General features: G+C 44.1%; 1 protein-coding gene across 4 annotated transcripts in view; it reads right to left on the reverse strand.

The window, feature by feature from the left end:
• SLC4A5 (solute carrier family 4 member 5) overlaps nt 1-22,330 on the reverse strand; it is a 126,789-nt gene that overhangs the window by 42,041 nt on the left and 62,418 nt on the right. For all 4 annotated transcript variants that reach the window (XM_036873620.1, XM_036873621.1, XM_036873619.1 and 1 more), the window contains 4 exons: nt 5,969-6,129; nt 4,933-5,088; nt 4,122-4,217; nt 1,670-1,725 (listed from right to left, as the gene is read on the reverse strand). In XM_036873620.1, coding sequence (XP_036729515.1) covers nt 1,670-1,725; nt 4,122-4,217; nt 4,933-5,088; nt 5,969-6,129 — 469 coding nt within the window. The remainder of the gene's footprint in view (nt 1-1,669; nt 1,726-4,121; nt 4,218-4,932; nt 5,089-5,968; nt 6,130-22,330) is intronic.

Raw genomic sequence — 22,330 nt, forward strand, 5'->3', positions numbered from 1 at the left:
CAACACGCTCGTAACCATGAGCGGAGAGGAGCTAAAACAGGGCCTTGGTCCTCCCTTGTAGGCTGTGACCCCAGTAAGGAGGCCAGGGTTGTGGCATCCCAGAAATGGGCCATGCTGGTGTTCTGGCCACCCTGGCTTGGTGATGGTCTGGACATGGGCTTGTCTAACCAGGGTCCTGCTGACTCTACTGCCTGAACACAGGGGACTCTGGTCCAGCTCTGCTGAGTCACTGCACGCAGAGATGCTGTTTGAATCCACACTCTGATCACCGGGAACTCACTGGAACTCAGGGCCAATGTGGAGTGGTGAAGAAAGTTGCACCTAAAGAACACCTGAAGAACTGCCAGGGCTGCTGCAGATACTGAGAAGCAGCATCACACAACCAGTTAGGAGAGCTGGACGCTGGTGCCTGGTGTTGGGTTCCAGTCCCTAAATCAAAGGCAGCATTGCCGGGGGAAAGTACAGGAGAGTATTCGTCTTACCACTTAGGTAGTGAAAAATAGGTTGTGAAAAACTTTTACTAGGCAGTGCTTTCTTATAACGGCTCCACTGTCTGTGTGCATGACTATAGTAAAGTGGGATTCTTCTCTAAATAATATTCCAGAATACTCGTTCCTAAGTCACTCCTAAATTAAGGGCTCTAGAGTCAGACTGCCTGGATCAAATCATGGGTATGCCACCTTTCAGCTGCATGAACTTAGGCACGTTATTTAACTGCTTTTATATTCTCATCTGTAGAGTGAAGATGATATAGTACCTTCATGATGCACAGAAAATGCACCACACAATGTAGTGCATGCAATATGTGGACCTCAAATGTTGGTTGATGCCGTTATTATTGTTATTTTATTATTTTGGCCACCAAAGGGCCCTGGAGACACTGACATGAGGGAATACTCTTGTTTTGCCTTCCATCAAACTTGGGACTGCCTTGGAGGCCTGGAGGTCACCCAAGCTTCTGAGGAGTAGGTGTCAAAGTTCAGGTTTCCCTCATCACCTTCCTTCCCACTCCTGGGAGCACAGGCAAGGAGACCTTGGGACCTTCTGCCCCTGAGATGTGAATGTTTGGAATTGAGGGCAGCCTCCTCTGGGCTTCCCTCGGGGGCAGAGTCATGGGGGTCCTGGGCTGTGGGCTTAGAACTTGGACTCAACTTGTCTGCGGGATTCTGATCTCATCAAGGAGGTTTCAGCCAAGCTGGTGGGAGACATGAACTGACTTTATCCGGCACTAGCCAAGGAGAAGATACACTATTGGGCAGTCCAGTTGATTCACTATCATTATTGTCCCCACAGGGAGGCTCCACTGCTCTTCTCTACCAGCCCAAGCCCCCACTTCATCCTTAAAAGTGTTTGCGGGTCATGGATGAGGTGAAACTCTGTGTGGCAGTCTTCTCTCTCCAATAAACCCCAAGGTCAGGGATAGCTGGCATCTCATCTGATCACAATTCTCTGTCTCCTACTCCTTCCAGGGCCTGGCACAGAGCCAGCACCCAAGTGATGGACTGGACTGAGTCACCAAGGCAACCCAGAGCCCCACCCGCATCCTTCCCGGGGACTCCCACTTTTTCACGGGAGTAGAGTTTTGCCTGTAGGGGCTCCCTACCCCTGAAACCAAAGACTTCTTCCTGCCCTGGCCCTCCACTGCAGCCAAGTGCAGGGGCTTTACTACCTGGTCTGTATTTGGGGTGAGAGAAATATCATTCATGCTTCTGCTCTGGGCGTGACCTAGGAGAAAAGGAAAAGAAGGTCCATCAGGGGAAGACAGGTTCTCGCAGGTCTTTTTCTCTTGGTCTCTACACAGGCTTTTCCCATCTTCACAACCAAAGCAAACTCCCCTCCCCTAATCCTGCAGCCCCTCTCAGCTAGCATTCTCTCCCTTTCCTTCTTTTCAATGGCAGCTTTCTTAAAAGAATTGCTGGGCCCCAGGTTCTACTGCGTCCTTCTCACTCCTCAGTGTGCTATGCCCTGGTCCCAGCCCTCCGCCCTGCCTTCTTGGGCAGAGACTAAGATGTTGCTCTGCGCCAGGCCCTGAGGTGGGGAGGGACACAGACACACTATTGGGTAACGAGCCAGGTGTCACTAAGCTTGGGCCTTGCTGGAGAGAAAAGAGCAGTTTCACCTCTGTCCTCCATGACCCATGCGAGTCTTTAAAGACGGCTGGGGATTTGGGCCGGCAGAGGGAAGGAAGGTGGGGTTCCCCATGGCGAGAACAGTGGTGGTGAACTATTCGAACAGCTCCTTCCTCCATTAAGGCAGGAGAAGTTCAGCTCTCATTTCCCACCAGCAGCCACATCCAGTGAGCCCTCTCAGGCTTTCTGTGGTCTGTGGTGTCCCTGCACTTCCAGACTCTGCTTTCCACTGGCTCCCCTCTCTTATTTCCATCCAGGATCCTCTCTTGCTGGGCTCTCCTCAGGGCCTTGCTTTGCACTCAAACCCTCCAGAGGCCTTACCCCCGTCCTCCTCGGTCAATCCCATCCCCTCCTGTTTCTTCCCCATCCACATTTGTGCTGGGGATGCCCAGGTTGGGTCTCCAGTCCAGATCTGTCCTGAGCTCCAGATTCCTCTGAGCAGCCTGAGCTGGCACCTCAAACTCAACACACCTGAAACGAAACTCGTTGTCTTCCATCAAACGTCTCCCCCCATAGACCCCACACCACCGGTGCTTCCTCCCCTTTGTCCACTGGCAATCAGAGCAGACCAGGAGCCAGCCTCGACGCCTCCCTCTTCCTTATTTCCCACTTCCCACCAGTCGCTGGATCCCAGCGGGGTCCTTCTCTCTGTTCTTGCTCTCGCTGCCCGAACATGGCCCCCGTCTCTTGGTCCCAATAGTTCAGCCCCTTCTAGTTTATTTCTCAAATAAAAATCTGATCATGATATGTCCCAGCATAAAACTTCTCAGGAGTCCCCATTACCCTCAGAATACAGGCTGGGGCCTTTTGCAGGATTCATAGTCCCCTTTGGATTGGACCCTCTTTCCCTTAGATCCTGGTGAACTGAATCACACTATTTCCCCGAATATGCGGCACACCCTTCACAGCACCTTCCCTTCACATGCTGTTCGTTTCCTTTGTTCTAAAGAACACCCTCTTCCTCCCCCATGCTCCTGGAAAACTTCTGTTTATTCTCCAAGACTCAGGCAAGTGTCTCCTCCTCTTTGAGCCTTCCCAGGTGCCACCTTGGGGTGGGGAGGTGTGCACACAAAGCTGTAATCACTTATTCATGTCTTTTATCCAGGTCCCCACACGGCAGCGCTGGCACTTCATATACAGTGAATAACTGAGCAAAAGGCTCGTCCCAAAGCCGTCCACCGCCTCTGATTGCCAGCGTCCCTCTGCGGAATAACCAAGACCAGGGAGACTAAGAGCATCCTGGGGTCACTAAGAACAAACCCCTGCCGTGGCGAAGGTCACATCACCGTCACCGCCCTGAAGCATTCCTCTGGCCGGGTCAGGGGCACAGCCCTGGGATGTGCTTGTTCGTATCTTGTCATTCTAGTAAAAGTATTTAAAGGAAAATACTCCTTCACGCTGCTTTTTCTTTTCACTTCCCAAGTTCCCTCTTTCCTTTGCCTCACAGCTCACCTGTCTGTTCAGCCCTGATGAATTGCCTGACAAAGCCCGGTCTGTGACCATGCCCCTCACAGGCTCCACTCACCCAGTCACAGCCCTCGGGGGCTGCAGCTCCACCAGCATCTCATTGTCTGGGGCCCAAGACTGTCACCCAGGGACGGGAACATTCTCTGTCCTGGGGCAAAGGACCTAGCCTGTTTTTAATTGTTTCTAGGATTGTTTCTCACCAAAAACAGGGCTAATGATCAGTTTGGTGAAAACAAAGCCACAGACTAAGTTAAAAATGCCTAGCACACAGGATTGGGTATTGATTATGACAGGACTTGATTAGAGCTGCAGTTTTTGGAGTAATTATTTAGAAAATTACGGTAGTAAGTTAGACTCTGAGGGCAGCCCAGGTTTAGGGTGAAAGTTAGATTTCTTCTGATGCCTGAGAGTTCTAGACAGACCCTGGGCTTTACCTCCTCTGCTATGAAAGTATGAAAATTGACTCCAGAGTGGCCACAGCCAGGACGAAGCTGCCACACAGTGGCAGAGAAAGAAGATACTCACACAGGCGGCCGTAATTTGCGCTTTGCCGCATCCTCAGGTCCTCGGTGGAGTGGTGTAGGCTCGGGCCCGCCGCGGGGCTCCGGCCTGGGCTGCGATCTGGGAGGAGGGACAGAAGAGGTTTCACTTCGGCAGACTTGCTGGAGTGGCGCAGCTTCTTACGTTAGCACGACTCACGTTTACAATCATTTCACCTAAATAAAGCTGGGCTGCAAGACATGTCTCTTCCCCTTCTAGGAAGAAAGGATGTTTCGGTTTTGGTTCTTGTTTTTCAGGATTTTTTTAAGCAAGTGAATAGTCTGAACATGATTAGAGAAAATATTTGTACCTTTGAAAGTGAAATAGATATACAATTGATTAAATAGACACCAGGTGTTGTAGATGACCTAGGTTCACCCCTGATTCCACAACCTACTGGCCATGTGATCTTAGGTAAGTAACTTAACCTCTCCGTGCCTCAGCCTCCTCATCTGTAAACTGGGCATGATGAGAACAGTACCTAGTCATGGGGTTATTGTGAGGATGAAGTGAGTTAATGCACGTGGAGCACTCAGACAGTGCCTGGAACACAGGTAAGTGCCGAGTACGTACCCACTGTAGGCTAAACATTTTCCATTTAAAATAATTCATCTAAGGAGATTCCTCAAGTCTCTTTAGTTAGCAGCGTTATCAACTTTGTACTGATTATTGCATTTATCTGACAGGTCCAGCAAGGCTAGTGTCTGGGCATCTCAACTCTGGGATATCAAGAGTGGAGGGTTGCAGGTTTGAGATGCATGCATAGAACAAGCCACCAGCGTATGGCCCGACTCACTGGTGGTGGAGGAGACTGACTTTCCAATGTCAACCAAGGAGCGGTGGATGGGCTTCTTGGTTTGGTGACGGTGTTTCCTCAGTAGGACGTAGCTGACCCTCTCTCGGAGCTCTGGCCGAAGGAGGCCGTCCTCGATTTGTTTTTCAATGACATCATCTAAGTGGGAAACAAACATGCCTTGTCCATGTGGCACCGAATGACCAGGGGTGTGGGGGTCTTCACTTTCATCTGTTATTAGTGGGATTCAAAGTGGCCTAAAGGAGGCAGGGAATGTAGAAAGAGTCCCACCTTTGCCACAAACTGAAAATTTGGACCAGTCATGAACGCTCAACCTCCTTATATGTAAAAGGGTGTGTGCATGTCTGTGGGAGCTTGTGCATGTGGATGCATGTGTGTGTGCATGGGGGTTCACTGTGTGCCCATGTGGGTGCACATGTGCATGCATGTGTGGGTATAGGATTCTCTGCTCTTTCTATCAATAACATTGTGGAAAATAAATGAAATTGTACACATGAAAGTACCTTAAGAAGCACAAGGTACAATGCTAAGTGGTTTTAGTCCTAACATCAATTCTTTTTAGAAAAGTATTTTAGGCAATGTAGTTCTGGCAAAATTGAATGTGCTAAAACAAAATTCACAAGAAGTTTGAGGGATGATAAGGCAAGCCGCTCCCTCCCTTTGCCACTCTATCAAACGAGAGCTAATTTCCTAAAGATGAATGGTGATCTATTTACCTTGACAAGAAACAGGTTGCCATGGCAATAGGTGTCTCCAACCATGTTAAGAAGCCCTTCTCCCTTTTGTTACATTGCTGGATGGCATCTCAGAGGCTGACCTTTCCCTCTCTACGTGTATCTGAAACTCGGAGCAACTGTGACACTGCCTTAGGGGCCTCAGACCCAAAGCCTGGTCTCTGCAGAATTAGGCAGGCATCAGAGGTGGGTGTGCCAATGCAGACCAAGGGTGGGCATGAGATGGGGCAGGTGAAGGGGGACACTGCCCTGCTTGGTGGGGGCCACAGCGGTCCTTGCCTCACCTATGATCTGTGGTAAGGAGCCGCTGTCCAAATCCAGCAGCACCGTCCCCGTCTGCAGGCAGGTCCGGAGCTCAAAGAGGCTGTGCAGGGACAGTGTGGACACATGGGGCTTGCTCCAGCGCTCGCCTCCTTCCTCTACCTTTTCTTCAAACTTTATCCACCTGGAAAAGTAAGGATGGGGCTCAGCATGGCCTTTGCCCTCAGGAGGAGCCCCCAGCTGGGCCTCTTCAGGAGAGGAGTGTTGGCTTACGAGTCATGCTATGCACATTGTTGGGGCATTGGTCCTAGACTCACAGGCACAGGATCTCCCGGGGACATCCCCACTCGGTCCCCCACTCCTCCTGATGCGGTAATGCTCAGGACGGAGTGGCATCAGAGAATGACCATAAATGGGCATGAAAGATACTTTTAGGGTGGTGGAAATGTTCTAAAATTGGATTTGGTGATGGTCACACAACTCTGTACATTTACTATAAATCATTTAATTAATACACTTAAAACAAGGGAACTTTATGGTATCCATTAATAGTAGAGCTGTTAAAAAAATCATCCACTGGACCCTAGTTACCCGTCTACTGGTCACACATGTGTTCAGTGTCTGCCTTATGGGGTGTTTGCTGGGAGCAGGAAAGTATTTCCCCACAGTTCTAGTGTAGGGCCTGAGGTTTCCATGAGTCCCACTAGGATTTTGGCTCTGAAAGTTCAAGTTAAAATCCAAACGTCATTTGAGGAAGGAAAGAAATTAAACCAAGGGTATGTAGGAGTTTGTCCTTTCTAGAAGCCTTAGAATCATAGGCTAGGGTGGAGGGGACCAAGTGGGAAGGCCTTGGGCAGGCTGGCAGAGGTAGCACTGGCCTGTACCTCCCCCGCAGAGGGCAGCACCACACAGCCTGGAGAGCCACTGGGAAGCAAAATCTGGCTGGAAACCTGTTGGCTCAGCTTTATTAGATGTCGACCTCAAGTTAGTGAGTAGCGTCAAGCTATGCCAATCAATATCCCAGGGGAGTATTTTTGGACTGTGACTAACTAATTCTAAAGTTCCCCTGAAAAAGTAAATGTCTGAGAGTGGTTCCGGAAAGTCTAAAAAAGAAGAATGGGGATGGGACATGCTTTTAGCAGATACAAAAACTTACTGAAAACCTTGAGTAATTAAAGCATTGTAATTCCAGTCCAGATATAGACAAAGGGATCAATAAAACAACAGTCTGGAAACAGATCTGAGCCCCCATGGGAATTTGGGTTTTGATGGAGGAGCTGTTTAAAAGATGACCAACCTAAATATAAAAAAGTCCCTACTTCTTACCAAGCACTACTAAATTCTAAGTGGATTAAAGCCTAGACATAAAAATAAATCTATAATGGAATATTGTTGAGCCTTAAAATAAAGGAAATTTTGACACATGCTACAGCATGAATAAAACTTGAAGACATTATGCTAAGTGAAATAAGCCAGTCACAAAAGGACAAATACTGTAAGATTCCACTTCTATGAGGGACCTAGAGTAGTCAAATTCATAGAGACAGAAAGTAAAATGGTGGTTACCAGGGGCTGAGGGGAGAGAGGCAGGGGAATTACTGTTTAAGAGGTATAGAGTTTCAGTTTTGCGAGATGAAGGAGTTCAGGAGATGGATGGTAGTGATGGTTACACAGCAATGTGAATGTACTTAATGCTATTGAACTGTACACTTAAAGATGGTTAAAATGGTAAAGTTTACGTTATATATATTTTACCACAATTAAAATAAATAAATAACAATGTTAAAATCTATAAACAAAAATATAAATATACTAGAAGAGAATATAGGAGAATATTCTTGTTGTGGTTGTGGAGAAAGACTAGTCCTAAGCAAGATGTAAAACCATAAAGGGAAAATAAATGGGCACATTTTGTTACATAAAAATAAACTAAAACCTCTGTATCACACAATAAGACATAAATGAAATTCACATAAATGCAACATACTCAGAAAATATTTGCAACAAACAGGGCATCAAAGGATTTTTTTTTTTTTTTTTGGCTGCACCAGACGGCATGTGGGATCTTAGTTCCCTGACCAGGGATCAAACCTGCACCCCCTGCTTCCAACTGAAAAGTGAACAATTCTGAAAAGAAATAATGGCCAATAAATGTATGAAAAGATGTTCAACTTTACTAGTAATCAAGAACATTTAAATTGTTGCAAATGAAACAACATCCTTCACTTCTCATATTGGCAAAAATTTAAAAGATTGACAACTTCCTGTGTTGGTGGAAACATGGGGGGTGGGCACTCATAAACTGTATGTATGAATATAGTGTGTGTGTGTGTGTGTGTGTGTGTGTGTATATATATATGGGGTAGCCACATAACCTTCTTGGGGTGGGGAACTGGGGAGTCTCTTTTGTCTTTTTTTTTTTTTTTTTTAATATTTTATTTATTTATTTATTTATTTATGGCTGTGTTGGGTCCTGGTTTCTGTGTGAGGGCTTTCTCCAGTTGCGGCGAGCGGGGGCCATTCTTCATCGCAGTGCGCGGGCCTCTCACTATCGCGGCCCCTCCTGTTGCGGAGCACAGGCTCCGGATGCGCAGGCTCAGTAATTGTGGCTCACGGGCCCAGCTGCTCCGCGGCATGTGGGATCTTCCCAGACCAGGGCTCGAACCCGTGTTCCCTGCATTTGCAGGCAGACTCTCAACCGCTGCGCCACCAGGGAAGCCCCTCTTTTGTCTTTTGACTGAGCAGTTCCATTTCTAGGAAATTATCACAGGAATATCATTGCACATCTACACACACTAATATGTATACCAGGAGACGCTTACTGCAGCTTTGTCCAGTAGGGTGAATAACTGGAAACCACCAGTTTTCAGTAAAGACATGGTCACATCAATTCCATACATCCATGCTGAAGAATAACCCTCAGAGATAAAAAGCACGAGGGTGAACTATGCGTACTGACAGGATGGACAATACCATCCCATTCTATTAAAAAAAGAAAAACACACATGTGTGTGTGAGTGTGTGTTTACACATGTGTCTGAACATGCCCAGCAGCAGTTTTGAAAGGATGCCTGTCAGGTGGGTAAATGGTTACTTCTGAAGGGAAGTGTGGGGTTGTTGGTGGGGGGGAGGATTTAAGAGACTTTCAATCTATTGGGGTTAATTGGTGTAGTAAGAGCGCAACCTGTGGAGCAAGACAACCAAGTTTTATTTTTTATTTATCTTTGGCTGCGTTGGGTCTTCGTTGCTGCGTGCGGGCTTTCTCTAGTTGCGGTGAGCGGGGGCTACTCTTCATTGCAGTGTGCAGGCTTCTCATTGCAGTGGCTTCTCTCGTTGCAGAGCACGGGCTCTAGGCACGTGGGCTTCAGTAACTGTGGCACGTGGGCTCAGTAGTTGTGGCTCGTGGGCTCTAGAGAGCAGGCTCAGTGGTTGTGGCGCACGGGCTTAGTTGCTCCGCGGCATGTGGGATCTTCCCGGACCAGGGCTCGAACACGTGTCCCCTGCATTGGCAGGCAGATTCCTAACCACTGCGCCACCAGGGAGGTCCCGACAACCAAGTTTTGAATTGCAGCTTCACATTTACTAGCTATGGACTTTGGGCAAGTCACTCAATCTCTCACCACCTTTGTTTTCTTCAGGAATATTAACAGTTTATAGCAATTAGAGAAGTGCCTGGCACATAATGCACACTCTGTTAGTGTTAGCTATTAATGTGAAAATAAATAACGTTGCTTTTGTAAGTTTAGAAACAATAAGGAAGTAAGAAAGTAAAGGCATTCAAAGCTCTCCCAACCAGAAGACACCATGGTTGATATTCTGATGACCTTCATATTAGATCTCTGTGTGCATGAACACACATGTGCATGCATGCACACACACACTTTTACATTAATGACACCATAAGGGTGTGGTATCTAATGGATATCCTTTCATGTCTATAAATGTCTATAAATATTCATATCATTCTAAAGGCTCTTTAGCATTCCATTGTATGAGTAGACCATAATTTATGTGAATAATCCTCATTTGTTCGACATTTAGATTATTTCTAATTATTCTTTATTATAAACAAGGCCGGTTTGAATTTCCTTTCCTGTTCAATAATTTCCTCACGATAAACTCTCAGTAGTGGGACTGCTGTGTCTGCACATTTTTACGTGTATGACATACATTGTCAAACTGTTCTCCAGAAAGCTGTGCCAATTCATACTTCCACCAATGTACAGGAGACCTCACAGTTCTCTGAAGTCTCTCAAACTCTAGTATTGTCATTCCTTTTCACTTTTGTGCATTTGGTAATTGAAAAATTATATCATATTTGCATTCTTTTGACTACACGTGAGGTTGAACATCTTTTCCTTTGTCAGATTTCTTCTTTACACAATTGTGTGAGCACTTTGCAGTATCAGTGTTTAATATCCTGATTCAATACATTTATTTGAGACCAGTTTACTTGGAGCCTGGTGGGGCCTTGGGGGCTTGGATGGACACAGGATGGGGAGGTTTTTTTTTCTAAATATATACATGTTTATTGACAAGTGTTATTATGGACCTGTTATTACAGGTAAATGATTCTTTTTTTAAAAAATATTTATGTATGTATGTATTTGGCTGTGCCAGGTCTTAGTTGCGGCATGCGGGATCTTTAGTTGAGGCATGAGGGATCTTTAGTTGTGGCATGCGGGATCTTTTTTAGTTGCAGCATGCGGGCTCTTAGTTGTGGCATGTGGGATCTAGTTCCCTGACCAGGGATCGAACCCAGACCCCCTGCATTGGGAGCACAGACTCTTAACCACTGGACCACGAGGGAAGTCCTTAAATGATTCTTTTTTAATTGAAGTATAGTTGATTTACAAAGTTGTGTTAGTTTCTGGTGTGCAGCAAAGTGATTCAATTATATATATAAACTTTTTCATATTCTTTTCCATTATGGTTTATTACGGGATATTGAATATAGTTCCCTGTGTTATACAATAGGCCCCTGTTGTTTATCCATTCTATATATGAGTTTGCATCTGCTAGACCCAAACTCCGAAGGATGGGGAGGTTTGATTAGAGGAGGCCTGGGAGGTGAAGACATGGGGCTGGAGCAGAGACCACTCAGACACTTGCCTCGGAGACTCACCAAGGTGTAGTGGACTTTTTTAATGGGGAAATATGTTTGGGAGAACATTATTTAAATTATGGTAGATCCAAGTCTGTATAATATCAATACAAACTTTTTCTAAAACTTGTATTAATATAATGGTTTGCAAGGAAGAAATCAAAGGACAGGTCCAAATGTTTTCGTCAGATGTTCACTCTTCTCCCTGAGAGTCCTTCTCCTATTTAATCACTCAAATTGCCCCCTTTTACCTCAAAAATACACGAGATAAACCACACTGTCTCCTTGCCACTGAGGACCATTTTGCTACTCTACAGCCTTACCCCATCCACCCAAAGGTATGATGTGTCCCAGTAAGTGGGGCCACTTGGGTTGATTGCTTTCTACACTGTCTCATAAACATCCTGGGTGGACATTCGGGCAGTTCTCTCCCACGCATCTAACCTTCAGCTTCCTGCCTATACAAATGCAACTCCATCTGGAAAGGTGAGTTGAAACCCTTTGAAACATCCTTTTAGTAAGGCTGGATAGCAAGAACAATTGGTCCTCTTCACTTTCCAGGACTTCAACTATTTGTACTGTGTTACAGGCACCCATAAAACATTAGCTCTATACACAGAAAAGGTCTCAACCAACCTGAGCACCGTTTGCAGAAAAGCAAAGTTACCTGTTTCCAGGTTCAAGGCAATGCCAAAACTAGACTCCTGCTACCACCATCTCTTGAGAACTTGATTTTTAAAAAGTCCAGGATACTCAACAACTTCACTAGGGATATCTCTTCAGTTGTCCTTGCAACTATTTTGGGAATCCAGATATTGAAACAGTAAACCCAAGGCCTGAACTTAATTTTGTGTTTGTTATGGCTACAGATAGAAATTAAGCTCACTTTTCACCTTGAGTAGAATATAGAAACGTGGAGGACCCAAAGTCTGCAGCTGTGGTTTTCAACTTTGGCTGTCTGTTAGAATTGCCTGAGGAAATTTTTAAAAATACTGATGCCTGGATGGTCATGCCACCAGGAGGGTGGCCTGGCCATGGAAACTCCCAGGTTATTTTTGCCCTGAGGGTTGACGAGACTCTGCCCTGTAGTCATATACAACCATGTGGCTCAGGGATAGTTGGACTTGTCTGGGGTCCCAATGCAGGCAAACTGCTCTGGGCACATAGGTCCCATTCTTTTTGTATAAGAGGGGACATGGCCTCTTTCCCTTAGAATGGCTCCGAGAACACCAGTTGAAAAGGTGGAGTGGATCTCTGAAGACTCCTTCCCAGCATGGCCATTCTATGCTTTCATTTCTCTGATTTTTTAAGTAGAGTACATACCTCTACACCAGCATGTCTTGAACTTTAATGTGCATACAAGTCACCTGGGGATCTTATTAAAATGCAGGTTCTAATTCAGCAGGTCTGGGATGGGGCCCAAGGTACTGCACTTCTTTTCTTTTCTTTCTTCCTTTTTTCTTTTTGGCTGTGTTGGGTCTTCATTGCTGTGCGAGGGCTTTCTCTAGTTGTGGCGAGCGGGGGCTACTCTTCGTTGAGGTGCGTGGGCTTCTCATTGCCGTGGCTTCTCTTGTTGTGGAGCACAGGCTCTAGGCATGCGGGCTTCAGTAGTTGCAGCACGCGGGCTTAGTAGTTGTGGCAGGTGGGTCCTAGAGCGTGCGGGCTTCAGTAGTTGCAGCAAATGGACTCAGTAGTTGAGGCGTGTGGGCTCTAAGGCATGCGGGCTTTAGTAGTAGTGGCACACGGGCTTAGTTGCTCCGCGGCACGTGGGATCTTCCCAGACCAGGGATTGAACCCGTGTCCCCCTGCATTGGCAGGCAGATTCTTAACCACTAGGCCACCAGCGAAGTCCCTGCATTTCTTTTTCTAAAATTTTTTACTGAAGTATAGTTGATTTACAATGTTGTGTCAGTTTCAGGTGTAGAGCAAAGTGATTCAGTTATATATATTCTTTTTTTAGATTATTTTCCATTATAGGTTATTACAAGATATTGAATATAGTTCCCTGTGCTATATAGCAGGTCCTTGGTGTTTATCTATTTTATATGTGGTAGTGTGTATCTGTTAATCCCAAACTTCTAATTTATCCCTCCCCCACCCCCTTTCCCCTTTGGTAACCATAACCCCTTTGTTTTCTATGTCTGTGAGTCTATTTTTGTTTTGTAAATTAGTTCATTTGTATCATTTTTTTTAGATTCCACATATAAAGTGATATCATATGATATTTGTCTTTGTCTGACTTACTTCACTTAGTATGATAATCTCTAGGTCTATCCATGTTGCTGCAAATGGCATTATTTCATTCTTTTTTATGGCTGAGTAATATTCCACACTTTAAGAACCCCTTTCCTTGGATGATGATTCTTAAACTTGGTTGCATATAAAAATACCTCAGATACTTCTAAAATCTTGATGTTTAGGTCATATCCTAGACCAATTTACATCAGAATATCTGGGTGGGATCCAGGCAACTCTGCTACAGATTGTTCTAAGTAAAGTTCCTGACTTCTGGGGCTCAGAGGCTAAAATGACAATTAATTTGTAGTCAATCGTGTTTCCTAATCGTTTTGGTATATACCTGTCCCCCCAAATAGACATCAAGCTTCTTGAGGACAGGGACCTTGTTTCCTCTCTGGTGTCCCTTCTGATCTCCTGCCCAGAGCAGTCCTCATCAAATGCTTGCTCCTTCCTGCTTGAGGGTAGTGTGGCCTCAGTGATTACTTTGGGTAATCACTATGAGAATCACTATGAGAAAATGACTGGGAAAAAGAGAGCTCAACAATCGTGGGTTTAAATTGTTTTAAAATACTCAGAATGATCTAAGCAATGATCATCAGAGTCTAGTAACATCACAAATATACACACAAAGACCAGCTGGGCAGGAACTGCCTTTTGATGGAAGCAGAGACCACCACCTACGAAATAGTCTTGTGGAAAAGCCAGACAGGAATCAAATGAGTCTGGACCCAACTACCACTTTACAGGAAAGACAGGGGCAGAGGAACATGTTAAACACCACCACAGGGATGCAGTTAACAAAATCCAGTATGTGGAAAACCAATTAGGACAAACAATGCAATTTCTTTAGCAATAATGGCAATTGCAAGGGAAAAATAAAGGAGGAGGAACATGTAGATTAAAAATGATGTAGGAAAAAAACAAAAAATGATGTAGGAGACATATCTCCCAAATGCAATGTGTGGACCAATCACATTAAAACATATATGAGGTGATCTGGGAAATAAATATGAATACTGCATGGATAATTCAATGAAAATAAAGAATTACTGTCATTTTTTTCCAGATGTGACAGTAATATTGCGGTTGTGTTAAAAAGAAATAGGCCTTTGAAACCAAGAAGGGCCCTGTAGGATTCCTGGGCACAGAGGCCTTTCGGTGTCCCCCGTTTCTTGTTTGTAGTGAATAGGTTTCAGCCTCCATGACCTTCCCTGCATTCCAAAGGGCAGGTTCAAACAGTTGCTAATCAGGAAAGAGAGAGGATGCAGAGACAAGGGAGGAGCAGTCAAGAAACAATAGTGCAGCCTTGGGGTAGAGTCCCGGTTCCACCTCAAGGGATACACATAACAATATCTTTGAGTTCTTCTACAGAACTCTTCATTCCAGAGAGAAGGTCACAGTTTGATAACCTCTAGATCCACAGAAGCTAATTAGGAGACCACCTGAGGCCAGATTAAAGGAATGCAGGCCTGCACACACCCTGATCCTCATCAGCAACACCACCCTTGAGCAATAGTTTTATTGCTATAAAACTCCTCACCAAATTCCCCTGGATTGGGACACAGTTTTGAGAGCATGAGCCCCCTGGGTCCCCCTTTGCCTGGCAAAGTAATAAAGCTTTTTTTTTTTTCTTTTCTACTTCACCCAAAACTCTGTCTCTGAGATTCAATTCGGCACCAGTGCACAGAGGCCAAGGTTTTGGCATCACCTTTACCCGAAAGAATTGAAAACAGTGTCTTGAAGATATATTTGTACAACGATGTTCCCAGCAGTATTATTCACAGTAACTAAAATGTGGAAGCAACCCAGCTGTCCACCAGTGGATGAATGGATAAGCAAAATGTGGTACATACATACAGAGGAATATTACTGAGTCTTAAAAAGAATGGAAATTCTTATATATCCTACAACATGGATGAACCCTGAGGACATTATGCAATAAGCCAGTCGTGAAAAGACAAATACTATATGATTCCACTTAACATGAGGCATTTAGAGTAGCTAAAACTCTTAGAGACAGAAAGTAGAATGGTGGTATCTGGGGCTGGGGGGAAGGGAATGGAGAGTTATTGTTTAACGGGTACTGAGTTTCTGTTTTATAAGATGAAAAGAACTATGGAGATGGATGGTGGTGATGGCTGCACACCATTGTGAATGTATTAAATACCACTAAACTATATACTTAAAGGCAGTTAAGATGGTAAATATTATATTTAAGTATATTTTACCACAATAAAAAAATGGGGGAAGGAAGAAAGAGGGCTTATCTTTTAGAGTCACCTACTGAAATATTTACAGATGGATTGATATGGGGAGTGGGATTTGTGTCAGCATGATCCAGTGTGTGTGTCTGGGGTAGTGGGTAGAAATAGAGGCACGAAATTGGCCATGAGTTAGCTGGTAACCATTGAAGCTGGGTGATGGTTATGTTGAGGGAAGTCATTCTACTACATACCACTTTTGTATAAATTTGTATACAAATTTATATACAATTTTTGTATAAATTTCCATAATAAAACATTTAACCACTTTTCAGGATGAATAAAGGAATGGGCTCTTTAAAAAGCCTCCGGCCAAAGCCAGGCTTAAAAACTTTTGGAAGCCTGATAAAGTGGTTAATGGGTAATCCCAAGCAACTCATTGCAAAGTGAGCTTTATACCACAGTTGGCTTCAAAAGTGGGGAATTAGAGTTGGAGAAGCAGGTCAAATGGAAAGAAAATCTCTGGGCTGGAAAAGAACTCTCAGGGATTTTGTCCAGACCAGGGGCAGGTGCCAAGTGTCCCTCCCAACTGGGACGGAGCTGAATGGAAGCTCGAAGAGTCACATGTCACAGAAAGCAGTTCTCAGTCACGCAAAGGGTGTCCAGAACTGAGGCCTTTTCTGTGATTAGTAACTTGGTCACTATACGATTAGAGGAAGTTGCTTTTCAGTTAATACCAAGAGTGGTAGAAATCATCATGGGGCAAGTTACTAGGCACCGCCAAACCACTAGATGGGAGGGTCTCCTTTTAGGATCTGGAGAGGGCTGAAAACTGAGAGACCTGAACTCTAGTTCCATCCTCAGATGGAAATAAATTATAACCCCCACTGGCCCTGCCCTGGCTAGCATGTATATCAGTGGCTCTCAACCTTAGCTGCAAGGATCATCTGGGAACTTTCAACAAATTCCAACATCCAGGCTGACTCCAGACTGACATCAGAATCTAGGGGCCTGGCGGAGGAGCTTCAAGATGGTGGAAGAGTAAAATGCGGAGATCACCTTCCTCCCCACAAATATATCAGAAATACATCTACATGTGGAACAACTCCTACAGAACACCTACTGAACGCTGGCAGAAGACCTCAGACCTCCCAAAAGGCAAGAAACTCCCCACGTACCTGGGTAGGGTAAAAGGAAAAAGAAAAAACAGAGACAAAGAATAGGGACGGGACCTGCACCAGTGGGAGGGAGCTGTGAAGGATGAAAGGTTTCCACCCACTAGGAAGCCCCTTCGCGGGCAGAGAATGCGGGTGGCGGAGGGGGAAGCTTCGGAGCCACGGAGGAGAGCGCAGCCACAGGGGTGCAGAGGGCAAAGCGGAGAGATTCCCACACAGAGGATCGGTGCTGACAAGCACTCACCAGCCCGAGAGGCTTGTCTGCTCACCCACCGGGGCGGGTGGGGGCTGGGAACTGAGGCTCGGGCTTCGAGGTCGGATCACAGGGAGACGACTGGGGTTGGCGGTGTGAACACAGCCTGAAGGGGCTAGTGCGCCACAGCTAGCCGGGAGGGAGTCCGGGAGAATGTCTGGAGCTGCCGAAGAGACAAGAGACTTTTTCTTGCCTCTTTGTTTCCTGGTGCGCGAGGAGAGGGGATTCAGAGCGCCGCCTAAACGAGCTCCAGACACAGGCACGAGCCGCGGCTATCAGCGCAGACCCCAGAGACGGGCAGGAGACGCTAAGGCTGCTACTGCCGCCACCAAGAAGCCTGTGTGCGAGCACAGGTCACTATCCACACCGCCCCTCCCGGGAACCTGTGCAGCCTGCCACTGCCAGGGTCCCGTGATCCAGGGACAACTTCCCCGGGAGAACACACGGCGCACCTCAGGCTGGAGCAACGTCATGCTGGCCTCTGCCGCTGCAGGCTCGCCCCGCATCCGTACCCCTCCCTCCCCCTGGCCTGAGTGAGCCAGAGCCCCCGAAGCAGCTGCTCCTTTAACCCCGTCCTGTGTGAGCGAAGAACAGATGCCCTCAGGCGACCTACACGCAGAGGCGGGTCCAAATCCAAAGCTGAACCCCAGAAGCTGTGCGAACAAAGAAGAGAAAGGGAAATTTCTCCCAGCAGCCTCAGGAGCAGCAGATTAAATCTCTACAATCAACTTGATGTACGATGCATCTGTGGAATACCTGAATAGACAACGAATCATCCCAAATCGAGGAGGTGGACTTTGGGAGCACCTCAAAGGTGGACTTTCTCTTTTTGTGAGTGAGTATGTGTATGCTTCTGTGTGTGATTTTGTCTGTGTAGCTTTGCTTTTACCATTTGTCCTAGGGTTCTGTCTGTCCGTTTTTTAATTTTTTTACGACTTAAAAAAATTTTTTTTCTTAATAGGTATTTTTTATTTTAATAACTTTATTTTATTTTACTTTATTTTATTTTATTTTATCTTCTTCTTTCTTTCTTTCTTTTTTTTCTCCCTTTTATTCTGACCTGTGTGGATGACAGGCTCTTGGTGCTCCAGCCAGGTGTCAGGGCTGTGCCACTGAGGTGGGAGAGCCAAGTTCAGGACACTGGTCCACAAGAGACCTCCCAGCTCCACGTAATATCAAACGGCAAAAATCTCCCAGAGATCTCCATCTCAACGCCAAGACCCAGCTCCACTCAACGACCAGCAAGCTACAGTGCAGGACACCCTATGCCAAACAACTAGCAAGACAGGAACACAACCCCATCCATAAGCACAGAGATTGCCTAAAATCATAATAAGGCCACAGACACCCCAAAACACACCACCAGACGTGGACCTGCCCACCAGAAAGACAAGATCCAGCCTCATTCACCAGAACACAGGTACTAGTCCCCTCCACCAGGAAGCCTACACAACCCACTGAACCAACCTTAGCCACTGGGGACAGACACCAAAAACAACGGAAACTACAAACCTGCAGCCTGTGAAAAGGAGACCCCAAACACAGTAAGTTAAGCAAAATGAGAAGACAGAGAAACACACAGCAGATGAAGGAGCAAGGCAAAAACCCACCAGACCAAACAAATGAAGAGGAAATAGGCAGTCTACCTGAAAAAGAATTCAGAATAATGATAGTAAAGATGATCCAAAATCTTGGTAATAGAATGGAGAAAATACAAGAAACGTTTAACAAGGACCTAGAAGAACTAAAGAGCAAACAAACAGAGATGAACAAGACAATAAATGAAATTAAAAATTCTCTAGAAGGGATCAATAGCAGAATAACTGAGGCAGAAGAACGGATAAGTGACCTGGAAGATAAAATAGTGGAAATAACTACTGCAGAGCAGAATAAAGAAAAAAGAATGAAAAGAATTGAGGACAGTCTCAGAGACCTCTGGGACAAGATTAAATGCACCAACATTCGAATTATAGGGGTCCCAGAAAAAGAAGAGAAAAAGAAAGGGACTGAGAAAATACTTGAAGAGATTATAGTCAAAAACTTCCCTAATATGGGAAAGGAAATAGTTAATCAAGTCCAGGAAGCACAGAGAGTCCCATACAGGATAAATCCAAGGAGAAACATGCCAAGACACATATTAATCAAACTATCAAAAATTAAATACAAAGAACAAATATTAAAAGCAGCAAGGGAAAAACAGCAAGTAACACATAAGGGAATCCCCATAAGGTTAACAGCTGATCTTTCAGCAGAAACTCTGCAAGCCAGAAGGGAGTGGCAGGACATATTTAAAGTGATGAAAGAGAAAAACCTACAACCAAGATTACTCTGCCCAGCAAGGATCTCATTCAGATTTGACAGAGAAATTAAAAGCTTTACAGACAAGCAAAAGCTAAGAGAATTCAGCACCACCAAACCAGCTTTACAACAAATGCTAAAGGAACTTCTCTAGGCAGGAAACACAAGAGAAGGAAAAGGCCTACAATAATAAACCCAAAACAAAAAGAAAATGGTAATAGGAACATACATATCCATAATTACCTTAAATGTAAATGGATTAAATGCTCCAACCAAAAGACATAGACTGGCTGAATGGACACAAAAACAAGACCCATATATATGCTGTCTACAAGAGACCCACCTCAGACCCAGGGACACATACAGACTGAAAGTGAGGGGATGGAAAATGATATTCCATGCAAATGGAAATCAAAAGAAAGCTGGAGTAGCAATTCTCATATCAGACAAAATAGACTTTAAAATAAAGGCTATTACAAGAGACAAAGAAGGACACTATATAATGATCAAGGGATCGATCCAAGAAGAAGATATACCAATTGTAAATATTTATGCACCCAACATAGGAGCACCTCAATACATAAAGCAAATGCTAACAGCCATAAAAGGGGAAATCGACAGTAACACAATCATAGTAGGAGACTTTAACACCCCACTTTCACCAATGGACAGATCATCCAAAATGAAAATAAATAAGGAAACACAAGCTTTAAATGATACATTAAACAAGATGGACTTAATTGATATTTATAGGACATTCCATCCAAAAACAACGGAATACACATTCTTCTCAAGTGCTCATGGAACATTCTACAGGATAGATTATATCTTGGGTCACAAATCAAGCCTTGGTAAATTTAAGAAAATTGAAATCGTATCAAGTATCTTTTCCGATCACAACGCTATGAGACTAGATATCAGTTACAGGAAAAAATCTGTAAGAAATACAAACACATGGAGGCTAAACAATACACTACTTAATAACCAAGAGATCACTGAAGAAATCAAAGAGGAAATCAAAAAATACCTAGAGACAAATGACAATGAAAACACAACCCAAAATCTATGGGATGCAGCAAAAGCAGTTCTAAGAGGTAAGTTTATAGCTATACAAGCCTACCTTAAGAAACAAGAAACATCTCAAATAAACAGCCTAACCTTACACCTAAAGCAATTACAGAAAGAAGAACAAAAAACCCCCAAATTTAGCAGAAGGAAAGAAATCATAAAGATCAGATCAGGAATAAATGAAAAAGAAATGAAGGAAATGATAGCAAAGATCAATAAAACTAAAAGCTGGTTCTTTGAGAAGATAAACAAAATTGATAAACCATTAGCCAGACTCATCAAGAAAAAAAGAGGGAAGACTCAAACCAATAGAATTAGAAATGAAAAAGGAGAAGTAACAACTGACACTGCAGAAATACAAAGGATCATGAGACATTACTACAAGCAACTATATGCCAATAAAATGGACAACCTAGAAGAAATGGACAGATTCTTAGAAATGCACAACCTTCCAAGACTGAACCAGGAAGAAATAGAAAATATGAGCAGACCAATCACAAGCACTGAAATTGAGACTATGATTAAAAATCTTCCAACAAACAAAAGCCCAGGACCAGATGGCTTCACAGGAGAATTCTATCAAACATTTAGAGAAGAGCTAACACCTATCCTTCTCAAACTCTTCCAAATATAGCAGAGGGAGGAACACTCCCAAACTCATTCTACAAGGCCACCATCACTCTGATACCAAAACCAGACAAAGATATCACAAAGAAAGAAAACTAGAGGCCAGTATCATTGATGAACATAGATGCAAAAATCCTCAACAAAATACTAGCAAACAGAATCCAACAGCACATTAAAAGGATCATACACCATGATCAAGTGGGGTTTATCCCAGGAATGCAAGGATTCTTCAATATATGCAAATCAATCAACGTGATTCACCACATTAACAAATTGAAGAAGGAAAACCATATGATCATCTCAATAGATGCAGAGAAAGCTTTCGACAAAATTCAACACTCATTTATGATAAAAAGCCTCCAGAAAGTAGGCATAGAGGGAACTTTCCTCAACATAATAAAGACCATATATGACAAACCCACAGCCAACATTGTCCTCAATGGTGAAAAACTGAAACCATTTCCACTAAGATCAGGAACAAGACAAGGTTGCCCACTCTCACCACTATTATTCAACATAGTATTGGGAGTTTTAGCCACAGCAATCAGAAAAGAAAAAGAAATAAATGGAATCCAAATTGGAAAAGACGTAAAGCTGTCACTGTTTCCAGATGACATGATACTATACATAGAGAATCCTAAAGATGCTACCAGAAAACTACTAGACTAATCAATGAATTTGGTAAAGTAGTAGGATACGAAATGAATGCACAGAAATTTCTTGCATTCCTATACACTAATGATGAAAAATCTGAAAGTGAAATTAAGAAAACACTCCCATTTACCATTGCAACAAAAAGAATAAAAGAGGAATAAACCTACCTAAGGAGACAAAAGACCTGTATGCAGAAAATTATAAGACACTGATGAAAGAAATTAAAGAGGATACAAATAGATGGAGAGATATACCATGTTCTTGGATTGGAAGAATCAACATTGTGAAAGTGACTCTACTACCCAAAGCAATCTACAGATTCAAGGCAATCCCTATCAAACTACCACTGGCATTTTTCACAGAACTAGAACAAAAATATTTCACAATTTTTATGGAAACACAAAAGACCCCAAATAGCCAAAGCAATCTTGAGAAAGAAAAACGGAGCTGGAGGAATCAGGCTCCTTGACTTCAGACTCTACTACAAAGCTATAGTAATCAAGACAGTATGGTACTGGCACAAAAACAGAAATATAGTCAAGGGAACAGGATAGAAAGCCCAGACATAAACCCACGCACATATGGTAACCTTATCTTTGATAAAGGAGGCAAGCATATACAGTGGAGAAAAGACAGCCTCTTCAATAAGTGGTGCTGGGAAAACTGGACAGCTACATGTCAAAGAATGAAATTAGAACACTCCCTAACACTATACACAAAAATAAACTCAAAATAGATTAAAGACCTAAATGTAAGGCCAGACACCA

This window comes from Balaenoptera musculus, chromosome 13 (genome assembly GCF_009873245.2).
Source record: "Balaenoptera musculus isolate JJ_BM4_2016_0621 chromosome 13, mBalMus1.pri.v3, whole genome shotgun sequence".
In the NCBI taxonomy this organism is placed as follows: Eukaryota; Metazoa; Chordata; class Mammalia; order Artiodactyla; family Balaenopteridae; genus Balaenoptera; species Balaenoptera musculus.